Source organism: Trachypithecus francoisi, unplaced genomic scaffold (genome assembly GCF_009764315.1).
Source record: "Trachypithecus francoisi isolate TF-2019V2 unplaced genomic scaffold, Tfra_2.0 Lachesis_group11, whole genome shotgun sequence".
Classification (NCBI taxonomy): Eukaryota; Metazoa; Chordata; class Mammalia; order Primates; family Cercopithecidae; genus Trachypithecus; species Trachypithecus francoisi.
The window spans coordinates 110,563,638-110,583,551 of NW_022681456.1; the positions used below are offsets into that span (position 1 = coordinate 110,563,638).

Consider the following 19,914-nt stretch of genomic DNA (forward strand, 5'->3'; position numbering starts at 1 on the left):
AGCAAGACTCTGTCTTAAAAAAAAAGAAAAGAAAAGAAAAAGAAAAAGAAAAAGAAACTCTTGGCTTGACTTTTTCAGTTGCAGAGAAACAGAGCTATCTGGCAAGCTGTCCCAGTGGCAACTCCCTGCGCAGGAGTCCCTAGGCCCTGTGATGTGGGCAGGTGGAGCACCAAAAGTACCACACTCAGACTTCCCATCACTCATCCATCACTCTCTATCCCTGTTGTAACACCTACATTTATTGTAGACGTCCAGAAATTCACCTTTCAAACATGTTTTAGGAACACGTCATGTATATAAGTAGGAAGTTGCTTACATATATTAAAGTAGGGGCAGCATTATATTTAACAATAGTTTTAAATTCACTGAATTCATAAAAGAACAATAAGGCATGTTAACATCAATTTTATTACTTTACAACCGTAGTCACTTATAGCGCCACACAAAAAGCACATGTAAATGAATAGTAGGAGAGCTATTAATTCAAAATTCTAATCCCCAATATAATTTGCTGCTATACATTTCTATATAAATTATTGTATTTCAAAGAAAAGGAGACGCTTAAAATGAAATCTTCCTCTCCATGTTCTGCTCCATCCTAAGTTCGTTATTAAAATACACAGATGAAGACAGCTATGGGAGAAAATACTATAGAAGTAATACTTGAAGGAGCCCAAGGTATGAGTTAATTTTTAGCAGTATTTTCTTACTCTAGATATATGACATAGTTCAGAAATTACTTTAAATATAACCATGTGTGACAATAGAGACAATTGTTCTTCTAAAAGTACAGCTAATATATATCAATAAGCACAAGGCAAAATAAAGTGAAATAAGTAAATGATATAAAAATTCATATAAATTAAAAAGTTCAAAATTAGTTTTATCATCTGCATCTTCCATTATATGTTTCAGTATATTTGTTATCAGTTATATTATCTAATGCCTAGGGTCAAAAACAAAGTAGACATTTTTTGAAAGGAGAAAGAAATTACAAATTTAGAGCTCTTTTGATTACAATTTATTTGTTTGCAAAATGTCCACCAATTAGAACACATGACTTCCGGTTATCTTGTTTCTAAAGTTGAGTTTCCTTGCCTGGCCAGTATTTGGGTTGTAGCAGATGATCACTTGTAGTGCAATTTTCCTTTTGGAATCTTGTAGACACCATTGTTCTTTCTCTCTTCGTTATAAAACTTCTGTGTTTTGAAACATAATTTTTCTTTAAAATGAAAAGTACTGCAATGCTTAGGAAAATTGACACTGTGCCCAGTATCACAGTTAGTCCCAGATATATATGTCTAGAAGAAGAGAGAATCTCTGTTAGAATTATTGCAACTACCCAACTTCAGAGAAATTTTAAAAGGTAGGTAATAATATCATTCTGATGGTTTTCTTTAAGAATGTAGATTTGGGCCAGGCGCGGTGGCTCAAGCCTGTAATCCCAGCACTTTGGGAGGCCGAGACGGGTGGATCACGAAGTCAGGAGATCGAGACCATCCTGGTCTACACGGTGAAACCCCGTCTCTACTAAAAAATACAAAAAACTAGCCGGGCGAGATGGCGGGCGCCTGTAGTCCCAGCTACTCGGGAGGCTGAGGCAGGAGAATGGCGGGAACCCGGGAGGTGGAGCTTGCAGTGAGCCGAGATCACGCCACTGCACTGCAGCCTGGGCTACAGAGCGAGACTCTGTCTCAAAAAAAAAAAAAAAAAAAAAAAGAATGTAGATTTGGTGGTTTATATAAAAGACTATTTTATGAATACTGACAGACCGTTGAAGGCAGTTTATAAAATAAAGCAATGTCTTAGTAGCACCATCATTTTCAGTTACTACTAATTACTTAATCAGTTTTCTCCTTTCTGTAAATTATTTCGTTAGACCAGGTAACCATATCCCTGTTTGCCTAGAACAGCCCCAGTTTATGCTGGTATTGGCCCAGTGTAATTTTAATAGTGCTCCTTTTCACATTCAAAAGTACCCAGTTTTGAATGATAAATTATGTGGCTACCCTATCCTCAGACCTTTCCCAACTTCATTTCTTTGGAAAACTTGCATGAAGCAATGCTGAGAGAATTGGAGCTCTGAGTAAAGCAGAGTGATTTCAGAATAAAGCAGTTATTTAAATCGGTTTATTTCATGAGAAACCTATAGTTCTATGCTTTGTCAGAAGATGCTAAGGTATGGAAGGGCAGGTTGCCTGTCTCATTCTGGTTACCTTGAAAACATACTCTCAATCTCTGATTGAGTTGCATTGTCTCTACATTACAGTTAATACAGCCTTAGCAAAAATGTGAGGAAATCCTAAATTATACTCACAGATTGGGTCCCTTTCAAAAACCAAAATAAATTTCACGCATACCATCAAAACCTATTAACTCAAACAAATTTATTTGAAATGGTGTACCCAATTCACATCCAACTAAGATGGTTCAGTACCAAGTTTATTTCTCTAGAAAATGCTCAGCTTGTAAGTCTTTTAAACAATCTTTCTTGCTTTTAAGCCATTGAAGCATTGCTTTAAGCAATAAGGGACTAAATGTTTGATGAGCTGAACTGAATGATACCATAGTGAAAAAGCCATGCCACCCAACCCCCATATACACTCACCCACACAGAGAAAACCTTTTACTTTTGTGCATTTCAAGTACGAGAATAATTGAACATCAGTTTGGCAATAAAAGCCGGACAGTTTTAGAGCCAAATCCAACTCTTGCCCAGGGGGATTATATCTGACGTAAGTGGTACAGTTTGGCTCAGTTTGAAAAAGAATAAAATCAAACCCAAAATGTGACCTAAATTTAAATGCCTCTGAATTTCAGGGAAATACTTGTCCACTTGTGTGCATAAACTTTCAAAATTCTACTCTATTCTGGACACTTTTGTCATATTTTAAAAATGATTACTCATTTAAAATGGGAGTCAAGGTAATGAATAGGGACAAAAATCAAAGATCTAATCAAATAATAATATAATTATTCTATGATTACAGATCACACTTTTTGATTAGACTATTCTTTACCTTACAAGCAGTGAAATGACATGAAAACTTGTTAGTGTCAGTGGCATTGTGTAAATCTGGGATGCTGTAGCAGTGAGATGCGGGAATGCTTTTGATTTGGTACCTGAAGACATTTGAATCATATAATCTGCATGATCCTCTACTTCCACATCTTTTAAATCCCCATTTGAGGCATGAAGTATCAATCAAAACTCCAAAATATACTGGAGCTGGGATTCCTGCTGTGAGAAAAACAACTGCTGTTAAAAAACATATGCACATCTTTTTGTCTATGAATGATTATCTGAAACCATTTACTTTAATTTAATTACTGTTTTGGAGATGAAAGGCCATCAATTACATGCTGAAATCTCCAAAACCTCTCTCTCTAATCCAGTCTTTTCTCATAAGCTCCAGAATCATGCAGTAACTGCCATTTATTTGTCTCCAGAAGCATGTCACTCAGGCACTTCAAACTCAACATGAGCTCAACTTCTTCCCCTACAGACCTGTCCCTCAATCAGTGGAAACCCAGTCATTAAAGCAGACTTGGGAGTCATCATTGAGCCTTCTTTCTCTCCTCTGTCTGGCTATCACTATATTTAATTTATCCCTCAAGCATACCAATTCTACCTACTAGGTATATCTTAAACACTTTCTCTTCTTTCCATTCCCACTGTCACTCCTTCTACCCTAACATAAAGCAACAGCCAATTCATGATTTCTTGGCTTCCTTCATTAACCTTCTCGAATCTATCCATCATACAGAGGTTGCATCACTGAATTAAGTAGGTGACTTCCCAAGACATCGCTTCCAAAAGAAGAGTAGTTAACTGAACATTGGGTTATTCTACTTTTGTGGCCTCGCTTTGGGCAGGATTATTGTCTTATATTTCAGAATGCAATTTTCTTGGATTTCTTTCAGTGACTAAAATGTTCTCTCCTCTTGTCTCAATGCCTTGAGTAGTTTCCTTTATCCCAAGCAATACTTTTCTCTTCTTTACCTTCTTAATACACATTCACTTTTAAAATCTCAGTTTGAACGTCTTCCTTCATGGTAGGCTATTTTGATGAACTAAACTTGTTTTACATCTCATAAAACTTTTAATACTCCTGTAATAGCTTGTCGAATTGCCTTCTCTGCTAGACTGTAAGTTCACCGTGGTAGGAAACCTGTCCTTCTTTTTCAAGCTATAAACCCTCAGAAAATGTTCAGAATTTAATCCTCCTTAGGAGAAAAGGTATCTCTTGTGTACAAATATTAATGAAAGTATCTTAAGCAGTTGTTCATAGCTCAGGGTATATTTTACGTGTTCTAAATTGGTGATTCATTAACATCTGTTATTTAGTTCTCTTAAGAACTATATTGTCTGGCAGTTCATGGTCATAGTTGGCTGGAGTTGAGCAGGAGCTGCCTCCATGCCTCACTCCTCACCCGCTGCCTACACTTGGATTCTACCGCAAGTCCATACAGCTTTCTCTCTGCCTACATCACTCATTTCCATCAACAGCCTGCTTGTTTCTGGCATTTGAGTTTTAATCTTTTTATATGTTTTCTTCGGTTATAAAGTTGCTTTGTAGGCTTATATTGAACAAAATAATCTCACTAAATTTTTAAAATCATCTAATAATATTGATGACACTTCTAAATTTCAGAGATTATCCATTTGTTATTTGAAAACAAATGAAAATATTTAAAAATATTTTCTGGCTGGGCGCGGTAGCTCACGCCTATAATCCCAGCACTTTGGGAGGCCAAGGAGGGTAGATCACAAGGTCAGGATAGAAACCATCCTGGCTAACATGGTGACACCCCATCTCTACCAAAAATACAAAAAAAAAATTAGCCTGGTGTGGTGGCAGGTGGGTGTACTCCCAGCTACTCAGGAGGCTGAGGCTGGAGAATGGCGTGAACCTGGGAGGCCAAGCTTGCAATGAGCAGAGAGCGCACCACTGCGCTCCAGCCGGGGCAACTGAGCAACACTCCATGTCAAAAAAAAAAAAAAAAAAAAAATATATATATATATATATATACACACACACACATATATTTATGTAAAGGTTTACCTAAACTTTGCAAATACTCATGTAAAAATTTATTCAATCCAGACTCATCGGTGGCTGCCAAAGTTTTGAGTGAAAGATTTTTGGGAAACAGAATGGTGACATAATCTCGAAGCGTCAAATTATAGATAACTTATTAACTGCAAAAGGATTTTTACGATGGAGAAAACTGGTGGACACCACCTTCACCAAGGGACCAAAATTAAAATTCCAATGATGGTATAAACTGAATTGATGTGCTTCCTGATGTGATTTATTAAGCATCATGCAAATAATCTGTGTAGTATTGCCACCAACAATATTTTACCTGGACATACTCAAAAGCAAACACATCCAATAGGTGAGATATTTTACAAAACAACTGGCTTTTGCCTCTTGAAAAAAAATGTAAATGTTGCAAAAGAACAAAAAAATAAGAATGAGGAATTTTTGGAGACAAAAAAGATAACTAAACACAATATGTGGTCTTTGACTTTGGATCAAAAGAGAAAATAAAACACTATAGAAGACACTGTTGTCATAATGAAAGAAATTTGAATGAGGAATTATATTAGACAGAGTAGTATATCAATGTTGAACTTCTGAAGTGTGAGAATGGTATTGTGGTTATACAGGACGACAGACTTGCTCTTGTAGAAGAATACAAGTCGAGGACTTTAGGACTGAAGTGTCAGCATGTTCACTACTTATTTTCAAATGATTCAGCAAAATATTTGTATGCTCAGAGAAACAGAGGAGAGAGATCTCTGGTTTTTGGACACAGTTGATAAATCCCAGTAAAAGTTTTACAATTATTCATTGTCATTTAAATTTTTGTTTTGTAGATTTGAAATTTTCACAACAAATGGGAGAGAAAGATAGAGGGAAGTGAAACCTATGGATTAAAAAAGATTTTAGCAATATATCACCTAAATGCAATTGTGGACCTTGTTTGGTTCTTGATTGAAACGTACATGTGTAAGGAAACATCAGATAATTTAAAGAATTTGAGCAGTAATTGGGTATTTGCTAATATTAAGAAGTTATTTTTTAAGATGCAAGAATCACCAGATTAAAACAAGTCATTATGGTTTTGATTAGAAGAGCACACCAAACATGTTATAGACGAAATGCAGTAGTCTGAGACTTACTTCAAAATAAGCTAGTTGGGTTAAGTAGTTAGGCACACAGATGTCCCAAGATGAGCTGTGTGTTGATAACTACTGAAATTGAGTAATGGATAAATGGGAGTTCATTGCTATCTTTGCTGTATACAAAGAAAGTTCTTGCTATCTTTGTATATGTTTACATTTTAAATAACAAATGATTGTAGGAATATCTAATTTAATCTATTTTGCATGAAACCCCATGAACAAGAAGAGCAGAAAATTTATCTAGCATTGAATTTGAATTATTTGGTGCCTCAAAAACCAACCAAATAGATGATTTACCACTTAAAAACTTCAGGTGATAACCACTTTTACATTACCTTTAATGATGTGAAGACAAGCCAAAAGATTCAAATGTTCGCAATTTTCTGTACATGGTTTAAGATTATTGTAATAGAACATTTTCAAAGATTCACAAAAGCAGAGAGAATGATATAATTAATCCTCATGTACCATCATATCTTTGACAATTATTAATGTTTTGCCATTGCTGTTTCCTCTCTCTCCACTCTGAACTCTTTTTGTTTGTTTGTTTGTTTGTTTTTTGAGACAAAGAGTCTGCCTCTGTCACCCAAGCTGGAGTACAGTGGCACAGTCTCAGCTCACTGCAACCTCTGCCTCCTGGGTTCAAGCAATTCTTGTGACTCACACTCCTTAAGTATCTGGGACCACAAGCGTGCGCCACCATGCCAGGCTAATTTTTGTACTTTTAGTAGAGATTGGGGTTTAGCTATGTTGAAACCAGGCTGGTCTCAAACTCCTGGCTTCAAGAGATCCACCCGCTTCAGCCTCCCAAAGTGCTGGGATTGTAGGCATGAACAATTGTGCCCAGCCTGAACTCTTATTTTAATATTTTAAAGGCAATCTGAGACATCATGTCATTTCAATTATGTATATTTCAGCATGCATCTCTACTGATGACATTTTTTAAAAATATGACTGTTATGTCATTCTCACACCTAACATGTTTTATAATAATTTCATAGTTTTATCTAAAATGTAGTACATATTCAAGTTTTTGGATTGTCTCCAAGGATTTTTTTTTAATTCATTTGTTTTTATAAGGATCCAAACCAAATAAATACATTGTATTTAGTTGATGGCTCTTTATAGCAATATACACTCTTCACTTTTTTTTTCTTACTAATGGTTTTTGAAAAAAAGACACCACCAAGTCCTATGGATACGCCACAGTCTGGATTTAATTGCTTCTTTATAACATTATTTAATTTATTCCCCTATCATCCATCTTTCCTAGAATCTGGTAGTTAGATCTTGTTAGATTCAGGTTCAATTTACTTCAGGCAAACGTGCTGTGTATTTTTTTATTCTGTCCCAGTTAGAAGGCACATGCAACTTAGTTGCCACTCTAAGATGGGCATGAAGTTCAGACTAGGCCAGTATGATCCCTCCATTATGAAGTTGTTCATCAACAAGCTTTTAACTATTTTTAAGGCCACAAGACAGGATTTTTTTTTTTTTTTTTAAATCTATGCTTCTTACAGAAAGTATTTTTGGGATTTTCTCTAAAAAGGAATTTTCCTTAATTGACTAATTTGGATACTTTGACATATAGTTAATAGAAGAAAGGCAAGATAAATCATTTTTTTCCTTCTTTATTTCTCAATTTTCAGAATAATGACTTGATGTCCTGATATTCTCCAAATTTTTAAAGTATCATTATAAACTCATGTGTTTTAATATATTCTATGTATTTCAATAAACTGCAGCCATTATTGTTACTACTGCTACAACTATTTTGAGTTTCAATTTATCTCACCTTGAGGCCAATCTCCTCAAATTGGTTCTGTTCCCTTGTGATATATCCTTCTTAGGCTTTGGTAGCGCATTCATTTTCTAGTATAAAAAGATGTCCCATAATCATCTTATGCGTTTTCTACCCTAGGCCTTGAACCAGTCATTTCTCCAAGGTGCCATATCTTTTACTGCGAGATTATATTTAGAAATCACAGATTAAGTGTTGTAGTGTTCATTTCTTCTGGGTTTCAAAGTTTCTAGAATTTTCAGGAGATGGAGCTATAAAATACACATTATTTTAAAATAAAAATATGTGAGTTCATATTGATGTTTTAAGTTCAAATTTAAGAATGAGATTTATTTATTTATTTATTTTTTAGATGGAGTCTTGCTCTGTCACCCAGGCTGGAGTGCAGTGGCACGATCTTGGCTCACTGCAATTTCTGCCTCCTGGGTTCAAGCGATTCTCCTGCCTCAGCCTCCCTAGTAGCTGGGATTGCAGGCACGTGCCACCACGCCCAGCTAATTTTTGTGTTTTTAGTAGAGACGGGGTTTCACCATGTTGGCCAGCTGATCCGAACTCCTGACCTCAGTTGATCTGCCTGCCTCAGCCTCCCAAAGTGCTGGGATTACAGGCGTGAGCCACCACACCCAGCCTTTAAATTTTTAAATTTTATTCTTGTATCACTTTTCTATTTTACTAAAAATATTGATTCCAAGTAATCTTAACATGTTTCAATTGCTTTATCTTAAAAATATAATAGTTTCAACATAAAAATATTGATATTAGTACTAATAATAACTACAAATCCAGTTAATCTATGAGGATTTGGTAAAAACTTTTATTTTTTAAGGTATTTAAAGTTTTTCATGTATGCTTATTTAACCAACATATGCTTACATTAAACAGTTTCAGTTTAATATTTGGTTATTTTAAATATTATTTTCAGTTATATTAAAACTTTATATCATTTTGATTAAACAACCACATAAAAAGTTACATTTACAAAGTCTTACCTCCATCCTGAACTTTATCCCTCTTCCCTTTCTTCTCCTACAGGTATAACCATTTTTTAAAATTCGTTTTTAGTTTATGCTTCCATTGTTTCTTTTACAAAAAAGAGCAAAATGCCTTTGCACATGCATATAATGTTTACACGGTTCCACACGTAACACCAAAAACATGGTACAATAAAAATTGTTCTCCATTTTGCTTCTTTTTACTTAATACTATATAGTGGAGATCGGTTGGTAACATTAGATAGATTTTCCCCATTCATCCTTACAGCTCTGTTATGTGTGTGTACTACAGTTTATTCAACCAATCTCCTACCGATGGACATTTAGGTCACTTCCAGTTTTTTGTTATTATAAAAAGTCACAATTATTGCACCTATTCATAATGATTAAATTTATTTTATAATTTTTGCTAGCAAATTTTTGGTATAATTCTTAGAAGTAAAGATATTAGGTTAAAAGGTAAATATATATATATATATATGTAATTTTACCTGTTATTGCCCAATAAAGATCATTTTCCCAACAGCAATGTGTAAGCATCATCTATTTTCTCACACATTGTAAACAAAATTTGGCAATTTGTCAACCTGATAAGAAAGGTGGTTCTAACTTGGCTCTTTTTCTGAATGGATTTGAGCATCTTTCTATATATTAAATGGCAATTACATTTATTTTTCCATGAAAAATTCACATCTTTGGCTCGTTTTTCTACTTTGTTGCTTGTTTTTTTCTTCTCAAAACTTAGGAGTTTTCTTTATAATAGGAATATTGGGCAATTGTCTGTTACATAAATTGCAAGTTCGTCCTTTGCCATTTGACTTTGCTTATGATACTTTTGCCAATTTCAAATATTATTTTTGTCAAATCAATTTTGTAAACCATTTGTTTATGTTGGAACAATTTTTGCTCTGTAGGCTCCATCTATATTCCCAAAGACAGGTAGATATGGGGGACAATTCTTCCCAGGCATATACTACAGGCTCAGTATATGACACTTTTCTAGCTAATACCTATTTTCATATTGTAGAATTAGACCCAGTCATGATGCCATATAACTTTATTTTTGTTTCTTTTTCAGTGTTGTCAGGATTCTATTATCTTGCTATGCAACCATTTTACAACAAGATCTATGTAAACCAAATTTAATTTCAGATTTTTTAAGCTTTGAGTTTGTTCTTTTTTCTGGGTTGTTCCTTTCTGAACAATGGCAGTGAAATATTCAAAATTATTTTATTTTATTCTTTAATATAGAAACTCTTTACGGATAAAACTTTAAGGATAAAAACCTTACTTGTCTCATTCACTGTTTAAGGACAAAACTCTTTAACAATAAAACTGTTTAAGGATAAAACTCTTTAAGGATAAAAACTTTGTCTCATTCACTGTTTCCTATGGGTTTTAACCAATATATATTTAAAAATTTGGTAGTCACAAAAAACATTTTAATTGCAATTTAAAGTATGACCTACTCAAATTTATTTGCTTGGTTTAAATAATACCTTATCTTTCTCCCTAATGACATAAGGGATAAGCATTGAGAGTAACTCAAAATAATTATTTCCATTTTAATAACTGAAAAAATTATATTTAGGCTTCAGCCTTTCTTACTTATTAATTTCTGAGAGCTCTCTTGTAAAAGCCATGGGTTTTCTGAGAACACACAAGTGCTAGAAAAGGTAAGATTGTTAAACAAAAATTGTGATTAATTATTATTAATCTCACAAAATCTCTGTTATATCTGGAGCACAAAATAGGCAATACATTTCTGTAAAAAAAGAAGAAAGGAGTCAAGAAAAGGAGGAAGGGAATAAATAAATGAAGAAAGGAATAAAAAAGACTATGAACTTTGCTACCTACAACATATATTTATGCATGGCAATTCTGTAAAAATATTTAGAAAAGTCTTCAAAATACACTTATGGTGGCTACTATAAATTAAAACATAGGTTAAACTTACCAAGAACTCTTATTGATAATGTGTAGATACCCAAGGCAAAAGACTTAAGCTGTGGCTTAATACACCTAAAATCAACAAAAGCACCATTACAAGAAATATATAATCCATTAAAGCAAATAGAAATATGAATGTTAATCTGCCTAACATGCATGAAATCATGTTAGAATTCAAGTGTCATTTATGTTGAACCCATTGGTGTGCTAACATAGGGAGGGCAAAATATGTAAAAGCCATATTCCATTTCATGCAATGCTATACGAAGTTTATAATTAATATTTTTAGAAACTAAATCACCCATACATGCCATATTCATATGGTGCTGATAAAGTCAAATTTAAATTTAATCACCAAAATGGCAAAGATTCAGAATAAAACTCAAATTTCTAAGAAATTGTTAGAATTTGAAGCAACAATAAATAATTAATAGCCTAAAATTTTTATGGCTTTTTGTCTAAAAGCATAGGGCCAAATCGATCAGAGTTGATATAATCACTATGGCATGCTAAAAAGTTGTTGCTAAATAAAGGGAATTTTAAAAAATCAGAACAGTGCAAAAACACCTAAATAATAAGAGTGTCATTAATATGACTGTAAAGCTTAAACTGGCCTATGAAATTTAATAGTAATAATCATGGTGATATATAAAATAACTGCTGAGTGTTAACCACAGTATTAACTACTTCTTACATTTCTTACATATTATATCATTTAGTTTCTGTTTAAAAGAGGCAAAAAAAAAAAAAAAAAAGACACAACTTTCCTTCTTCTGACATCAAAATCCACAATAGTTAATATGACGGACTAGTGGTTAGAAAGATGCTTTCTGTGGTAAGTAACCTGATTCTACACTTGGCACAATATAAGAAGATGGTGAAGAAGTAGCCACAATGTTCTGGAAAGTCTAGGACAATGTTTTGCCAATTTGTCAAACTCAGGCTGCCATTTGTAAATGTAACTATTTCATGTTCTCCATGTTGTATTTCTCATGATTTGATGAAAGTTGTTTTGAGAATAGCAGGTTTGTGGATAATAAGTTCTGTTTTCTGTTTGTCATTCCTAAACAATTTCCATGATAAAAACTGTGGGAAATTAAAAATGTATACAATACTTTGCTTAGTCTTACTTTAGAAAAAAATTAGTATTCATCCTTAAATATATGAATTAATTTGAAAATCACCCAGTCCACCTCATAAATGTATAGAAATATTTGCAAAGCTAAAGCTAACTCAATTAGGATGAAAATATTATAACTGAGGCTTCTGTTTTCAAAACTATTTTACAATTTGGATTCATATAATTTTTACAGATGTATGATAGCATAATCAGTAAAAAAAATATTCGAGCACAAATTCTGCTTTAATAGGAGAAAAACGTTATAGGGAATTTGAATGGAGATATAAATACAGGAACAAGGAAATATGTAATGCTTGTCACTGTTAAAGTAGTTATACAATTCTCACTCAGGTGATGCTGGTTATCAAATCACTATTTTTTAGATCCCATTAATTACATTAGAAAGTGACTTACATTTAAAACCGTTATTTTTAAAATAGAAATATTTATAATATACCAGAAATCAATATTTAGTTACTATTTAAACTTATGATAAAGATTTTATGTGTCAAATTATAAATATGCAAGAAGCTACATACTTTTACCATTTTTTTTTAGGGTTTTATAAGCAAAAATGGTTGAAGTCATTAATACGGTCTGGCTCTGTGTTCCCACCCAAATCTCACCTTGAATTGCAATCCAAATTTTAATCCCTGCATGCTGGGAGAGGGACCTCTTTGGAGGTGATTGGCTCATGGGTGTGGCTCCCCCATGATGTTCTTGTGATAGTGAGTTCTCACAAGGTCTGATGGTGTTGTAAGAGACTCTTCCCTCTTCACTCTGTACTTCTATCTCCTGCGCCTTTTGAGGAAGGACTTGTTTCCCCTCCCCTGACTATTGTAAGTTCCCTAAGGCCTCTCCAGCCATGCGGAACTGTGAGACAATTAAACCTCTTTCCTTTATAAATTACCCCATCTCAAGTATTTCTTTATATCAGTGTGAAAATGTAATAATACAGTCATTAACATCATGGATTAGGAGCCTCAATTTACCCAAAGCCATGAAATCCCCCACAGATAATTCCAGTCATGGCAAAAATATACAGATAAAGCAATATATATATATAATAAATTCTAATATTATTTTATTAGATGAGCCTTAAAATATTTTATAAATTGTATTTCCCATGATTTGGTGGAACTATATTTAATCTAAAATGCATGTTACCTATGCTAATTAATATTATCACCAGCATTAGAAGTTGGATACTACATTTATTAAGCAACTCTAGTGATGTAGGCACTAACATTGCCTCCTAGACCAATAGTTTGCAAACATTTTTAACTAAGAAAACCTCTATTCAGCCACATTTTTGTATAAATACCCAAAGTGCAATAACATATAAAAGTGAAACAAGGATGTGGGACAAGTTCCTTGAAAAAAAACTAAGAGGAATCATAACGATTCCACAGAAAAATAATTTAAATCATTGCTTGAGATGATTGTGTCTTATATTAAAGTTAGAATAGGGAGAATCAGTACTCACCTCAGAAGTAATATGTATCCAGGTATGCCACCTAGGGATAAAGTATAGGATGTGATGACTGAAATTACAAGGAAATACAGAAACATTTGGGGACATCCATTGTCTTTCTGACATCTTCCCACTATGCCTGAGGAATTTCCAGATTTAGAAGCTGCAATTCCCACACATGTGCAGTTGTAAAATATCTGTAACACAATAGGGAAAAGTCCAATTATTTCAGTAACATTTAAATAAAATTAAAGATAGTTACTTTAAAAATTTTTACAGCACCATAGCCATGCATTACATAAACAATGAGGAAATATTCTTTTATTTTTCTGTATTAGAGTATATTGAGCAAAGAAAAATCTATACAGATCAACATTTCATTATCTAAATAGCAGATGGTTGATCTACAAACTACTGATCCTATACAACAATCTCAAAGCAAATCCTGCCTAGTCTAACTATACCTTACCTCCTTCACTACCACTTCCATTTCTAAGTAACCATTATTTCCTGCCTAGATTGTTACAATGCTCCCTTTATGCTCAACTTGTTTCCACTCTTACCTAGCTAGAATCTGTTTTCCACCCAGTAAGCGAAGTGAACCTTTAAACATGACAGTCAGTCATGTCATGCATCAATACCCTCAACCTGCCAGTGGTTTCTCATTATACTTGCATGAAACCCCACATCCTTATAACAGTTTACACTTTCTCCATCATGTAGCACCTGCATGCCACTCTAATCTCTCCATTCAGTGATCTTCCTTCTCCTCTTTTGTGTCAGCCACACACATGACCCTTGCAAAGACCCCATTTTGCCCTTTTCAAACTTCCCCTCAAACCTGGCAAGTTTATCCATGCCTCATGGCCCTGCTATTTTCTCTGCCCAGGCAGCTCTTCTCCTCGGTGATCACACAGCTGGCATCCATACTTTAGTTCTCTTTTCAGAGGTTTTAATAAAGACCTTCCACGACTACCCATTAAAAAAAAAAAAATTCCATCTCTCCATTTTCTTATTCCAATTTACATCTTTTTTTACAGGGCTTCTTGCTACCTATAAAATCAGGATATCCTATACTTACTTATTTTTAAAATACACTTTCCCAACAGAATGTAACCTCTATGAAAGCAGAAACTGCTGCTTTGTTATTATGCAACCGGAGAATGGAATAGGCTCTCATCTTAGGCATTTGATAAAACTTGGTTAAGTAAATGGGCACAATTTGAGGATATGACATAATTTACAGTGGCTATGAGAAAAAAATACTTCTGGTGCATAAAACTAAACTAAATTTTGACTGAAGAGAGACAATTTGTATAACCCAATAGTTTACTATTGAGTAAACTCAATAGTTTATTTCTATAAATTTTATTTATGAATGTATATATATAATGTTATCATTTTAATCACAAAAGAGTTTGTGAGTTTTTAGACAATAAATAAAGCTGTCATTTCCTTTTCTAAAATAGTAGTAATATAGATTTTTTGTAATGTCAAGTTGAAACCTTTGAATCTTAATTCTGGTTGCCCACTAGGTAAATGAGTTAAGCAAGTCCTTTGTATCTCAGTGCCTCAGTTCTCATATGAAGAAAATACTGAAAACAATGCAAATTATTTTAGGACCATGAGATTTGAATGTAATTTTGTTCTTAGAACACCAATCTTTAGCCCTTCCTTATAATGTCTGTTATAAATGGTAGCTCTGATTACGAAAAACCTTCATGTAGCTGTGAGCAAAAATAACAGTAGCTGAAAGAAAAATAACAAGAAAGAAAGCAAAGACAGGAAGAAAAGAGAAGTATGAAAACGTATTTCAGATGAGTAGGTAGTCTTATTCATTGTTGCTAGAAACCAATCCTTTCTGCTCTAAATTAGTCAAAATAACAATACAATGAACAGAGTCAATCAACAAACATAACTCTGTATCTGTGGATATACAGCCTAAGCATTCATATCTAATATATAAATAAATGAAATATATGTGTAGTCTAATTTTCTGCCCTCTAAGATTGTCAAATAAAGGCATATGTAAATAAGTGAAATAGGATATGTAAATAAATGAAATATATGTATGGTCTAATTTTCTGCCCTCTAGGATTGTCAAATAAAGGCAAATTTAATCAGTCACCAATAGGAAGCAGTCTCAAAGAGCAAGGATAAGCAAGAGTCTGGGACAGGAATGGAAAGGTGTGCTTAGAAGAATGAATCTGTTAACGATTTAAGTACTTTATATCCTTCACAATTGCTGTCTGCTAAGGATTGAATATTTGTCCAAAGTTCATATGTTGAAATCCTAACCTTCAATGTGATAGTATTTGGAGTACAGCATTTAGGAGGTAATTAGTTCATGAAGGTGGAGTCCTCATGAATGTGATTTTAGTGCCCTTATAGGAAGAGACAGGAGACCTGTCTCTCCCTGCCTGCTCTCTGCCATGTCAGGATAGAAGGTGAAGATGGCCATCTGCAAACCAGAAAGCAGGTCCTCACCAGGCACCATATCTGCTGGCACTTCGATCTTGGGCTTCCCATCATCCAGAACTATGAGAAATAAATGTTTGAAGCCACCCATTCTATGGTATATTTGTTATAGCAGCCTGGACGGACTAAAACTGATTCCTACCTATATTTCCTACCTCTTCTCCCTCTTCTGCCCCATGGAAACCCTCCATTCCAGCCCACCTGCCCTTTCATTATTATACAAATTGGCTTGATTTTCCAAACAAAGTTGTGCTAGAACCATCAATTTCCTCATAATCAGATCCCTGACCCCAAGGTCTAGAATCTCTAGACCTAAGCCTCCTAATACTGGCATCTATTTGTCCATCCCCTAAAACCTCCAAGGACCACTGGTCTTGGGGTCAGAAGACAGGGATCTGAAAGTGTATCTTATTATATGATCATATGACAGACATTCTCATTCAGGGCTAACACTTCTTAAAAGCAAAATGAGAGAAATAGACTACATAATTACAAAACTCTTCCACCCTATTTCATGACTGTAATTCTCACCCCAATTTTTTCAACAACTCCAGTACTACTAGGAATAGTTATAACATTTTCTTTTTCTACATAAAAGGACCAGGCAGCAGAGGGGTAAGCCTCCCACTGGTAGTGGTCTGCTGTGAGCCGCCATAGAGTTTTGTTGTTTATATTGTAACAGGACCATCACCGTATACTTGAGAGGTGATTTCTTACAATATTTTTTCCACTCCTGTTGGAGGTTTGACAACCAGCAAGACAAGCTGATACATATGTGATTCCATTTTCACCACACATGGGTTCCCATTTTGTCTCTGAACATTTGCATCTTGAGTTGCAATCTGAAAAGAGAGCTCGTTCATGATAAGAGACAGGTTTGGTTCTGAAAAGAAATATAACAATATAAAATATTACCTCTTGGCAGGTAGCACCCGAATATTTAAAAAAAAAAATCAATGTTCTTGAGTGATATAAATGACACTACCAACAAAATTTGCCTTTTAGAAACACAGTTGTCATCAGAAATGCCAGCTTCTGGTCATGAAATGTAAGTTTACTAATAAAAAACTTTTTTTGAAAGTTGTCTTTAGAGGTTTACAAATTCACATGATGTCCAATTCTTAGCTTATAGGTTTCAGTCTACTGTCCCTAGGATCATCTAATATATTTCTGTGCAAAGGTGTACAACAATAGCTAACAAGGTAGAAAAGTAAACTTTTAGAGCAATTTATGACATTACTTAAATGCATCACAGGTGGTGTGTGTGTGTGTGTGTGCAAATTTCATTCAGAATTGTTGTCTAAATGTGAGTAGAATGGCTGTTGCTAATGGTCCATTAAAAGCAAAAATAGCCAATCAGTTATCAGTTAATTCTCTTTCGGTGTTTGCAGGAGTTACATGTCCTCTTGCATATGTGTTACCAATAAGTGCATTCTGAGTTCATTCAACCTTTCTCCTGTGTATCCTACCAGTGTGTAGTGCTCTTTCTTAGCTGATAGCATCCTTTCTTGCTCAAATTCGCAAGTAAGTTCAATGACTTATCCATTTATTTGTTCATAAAATTTTACTGGAAGCCTACTAACTGCTAGCTCTGGGAGAATAGGAGATAGTTACAAATATTAACGAGACAAAATTTGTCCCCCTCCAATGGACTTTTTTGAGTTATTACACAAAATTTTGATTGCATTCTTTCTTTTCTCCTTCATTTTTTTTTGTTCTCTGCAATTTGCTCTTATATTTACCCTTCATCTCTCCCAGTATTCTCTCTCCCTCACTTTGTTTTTCTGTCACATGAATGGTCTAATCCTCCTGCTTTTATCCTTTTTATGATTCATATCCCTCTATTCTTCTCAAAGGGAACTTTTGCAATGGTAAGTCATTTCTATCTGCGCCATATATGCCATTCACTGGCCCTCCATACTTCATTTTTTCTGCTCCTTATTTTCAAATGTGCTTATTTATTTGCTTATTCCTCCTCTTCCCCCCCCCCTTTTTTAAAAAAATATTTGAGGAGCTTAAACAAACAAGAAATACACTGAAACATACAATCAACAGAGGTAGGAACTATTTTTTTATTCACTCCCATATCTCCAGAACCAAGAATAATTCCTGTCACACAGCTAGCTAAGAAACAAAACTTCTAGTAAGTCAGTTAATTTTAAAAAAGATACTTTATTTTGGAGAGAGAAATTAATCACTTGGGATTCTGCCTCTGAGAAGTATTGTCATTAATGATGGCAACCATAATTTCTTAATCAATGTAATACTCCGTCTAGTAGAGCTGGTATGATGACTTCTGTCACCTCAAAAGTACAAACCAAAGACCTCTGAGATGTCTCCAAACAGTGTGAAAGGGTACTGAACTAGGCCTTCCGAGATGTGCTATAGGAATGTTTAATCCTATTCCCTTCCATAAAATTTTAATTGTTAACTGAGACTGTAATATCTGAAAGTATAAAACTTGCTCAAATTCACACTGCTTGCTAGTGACAAACCTGGAAACAGAACCCTGCAAGCCCTCTTGATTATAAATTCTTATGTCACATCAGAGTTATCCTTGATATTGCAGAAGAGAGATTTCCTCCATTATCATATCTAAGGCTTGTCTTCAGTTTTCCTATTGAATATCCAGGTCAAGACAGCGTTTGGAATAAAGCAACATGGAAAACTCCATGGGAACCATTTTATATTTTATAAAGAAAAATATTTTATGTTATTGAGAGTAAGTTTAATTTATCACCAGGAGCAGGACTCAATGACATACATGTTTTCTGAAGGGTGTGCTGACAGTAGATTTGTAATTTAGAATTTTAATTATAAGAAGAGTTTTGACAAATATGCCAGAATGTTTATACCCAAATGAGATTTTCTTTCAAAATAGTTATTTTGAAAGATGAGAGCTTTTCCTTAAAGGTCAAATCTTTGCCCTTGTTAAGAATTTTCTCAAAAATATACAAAGAAATTTCAAAAGAAGAGCCTTAGAATATTTTAAACAACAATAGCACTACTGCAATAGTTATAGCCTTTCAAGGTGACTGCTTTGAAGAGGCTAGTACTCACTCAATGAAAATGTTACCTTTTATTTCTTTAAAATATTTAATCTTTGATTATGTAGGAATACTTTTAATGGGAATCTCAAAGTTTACTTTTGTTGTCTGCTTTGTGTTTACTTTTGGCTTAGAAATTATAATGTAGAAAGAATGTTCTACTTTGAGTTATGCCTATGTTCAAGTCCCAGATCCATGCAGTTACCTTTAAACAAGGATAACAAAACTAACCTCATCAAGGTGTTCTGAGGATATAAATGAGATCGTGAAAGTTAAGGTGTTTTGGAAATCACAAACTATAAAGTCCTCAACAACTGTCCCTCTACCGTGAGGATTTCTGGGACAGTTAAAGATGGCACTGAGCTTCTGCTCTCTCCAAATGGAAGAATCTTCTTCCATTTCATAGTTACAAATAACATTCTTAATCCACATCGCTGACTTTCACTAAGGCAGCACTACACTCAGCTGAGTCTAACAATGTGGCTTTGATAACTCCCAGAAGCCATAATTTATGAACTTTGCATTAACCAATTTTCCTGAACATTGTAAACGGCCAAAACTATAACAGGTGCTCATTTAGCAGCAGGTGAAACCAGGTTAATAAAGGTGATGGAAGTTGGAACATAGAGACAAGACAGATAAGCAGTGGAGCAAGAGTAGGAAAGGAGATGGACAGCAGGCTGTAAGCAAGAAGCCACAGAATAGGCAGGAAACAGAATATAGTGTCAGGAGTGTTTGCCTTTGAGCCACAGGCAGAGTTTCAGGTGGCTAGGCAGATACAGTTGGAGAGGCCTTCCTGGCACATGATGGAGGCTTGATATTTTTTTTAGAAAACAAATAATGCATAGATAGGTGA

The 19,914-nt window shown here is 34.3% G+C and overlaps 1 protein-coding gene across 4 annotated transcripts in view; it reads right to left on the bottom strand.

The window, feature by feature from the left end:
- Window positions 1–219: 219 nt before the first annotated feature.
- The window catches only part of SLCO1C1 (solute carrier organic anion transporter family member 1C1), a 69,562-nt gene continuing 49,867 nt past the window's right edge, over window positions 220–19,914 (bottom strand). For 2 of the 4 annotated variants that reach the window (XM_033222714.1, XM_033222715.1), the window contains 5 exons: window positions 16,729–16,894; window positions 13,546–13,730; window positions 10,947–11,011; window positions 3,021–3,241; window positions 220–1,301 (listed from right to left, as the gene is read on the bottom strand). In XM_033222714.1, coding sequence (XP_033078605.1) covers window positions 1,128–1,301; window positions 3,021–3,241; window positions 10,947–11,011; window positions 13,546–13,730; window positions 16,729–16,894 — 811 coding nt within the window. In that variant the 3' untranslated portion in view covers window positions 220–1,127. The remainder of the gene's footprint in view (window positions 1,302–3,020; window positions 3,242–10,946; window positions 11,012–13,545; window positions 13,731–16,728; window positions 16,895–19,914) is intronic. The other 2 variants (XM_033222716.1, XM_033222713.1) reach the window with 2 other exon arrangements.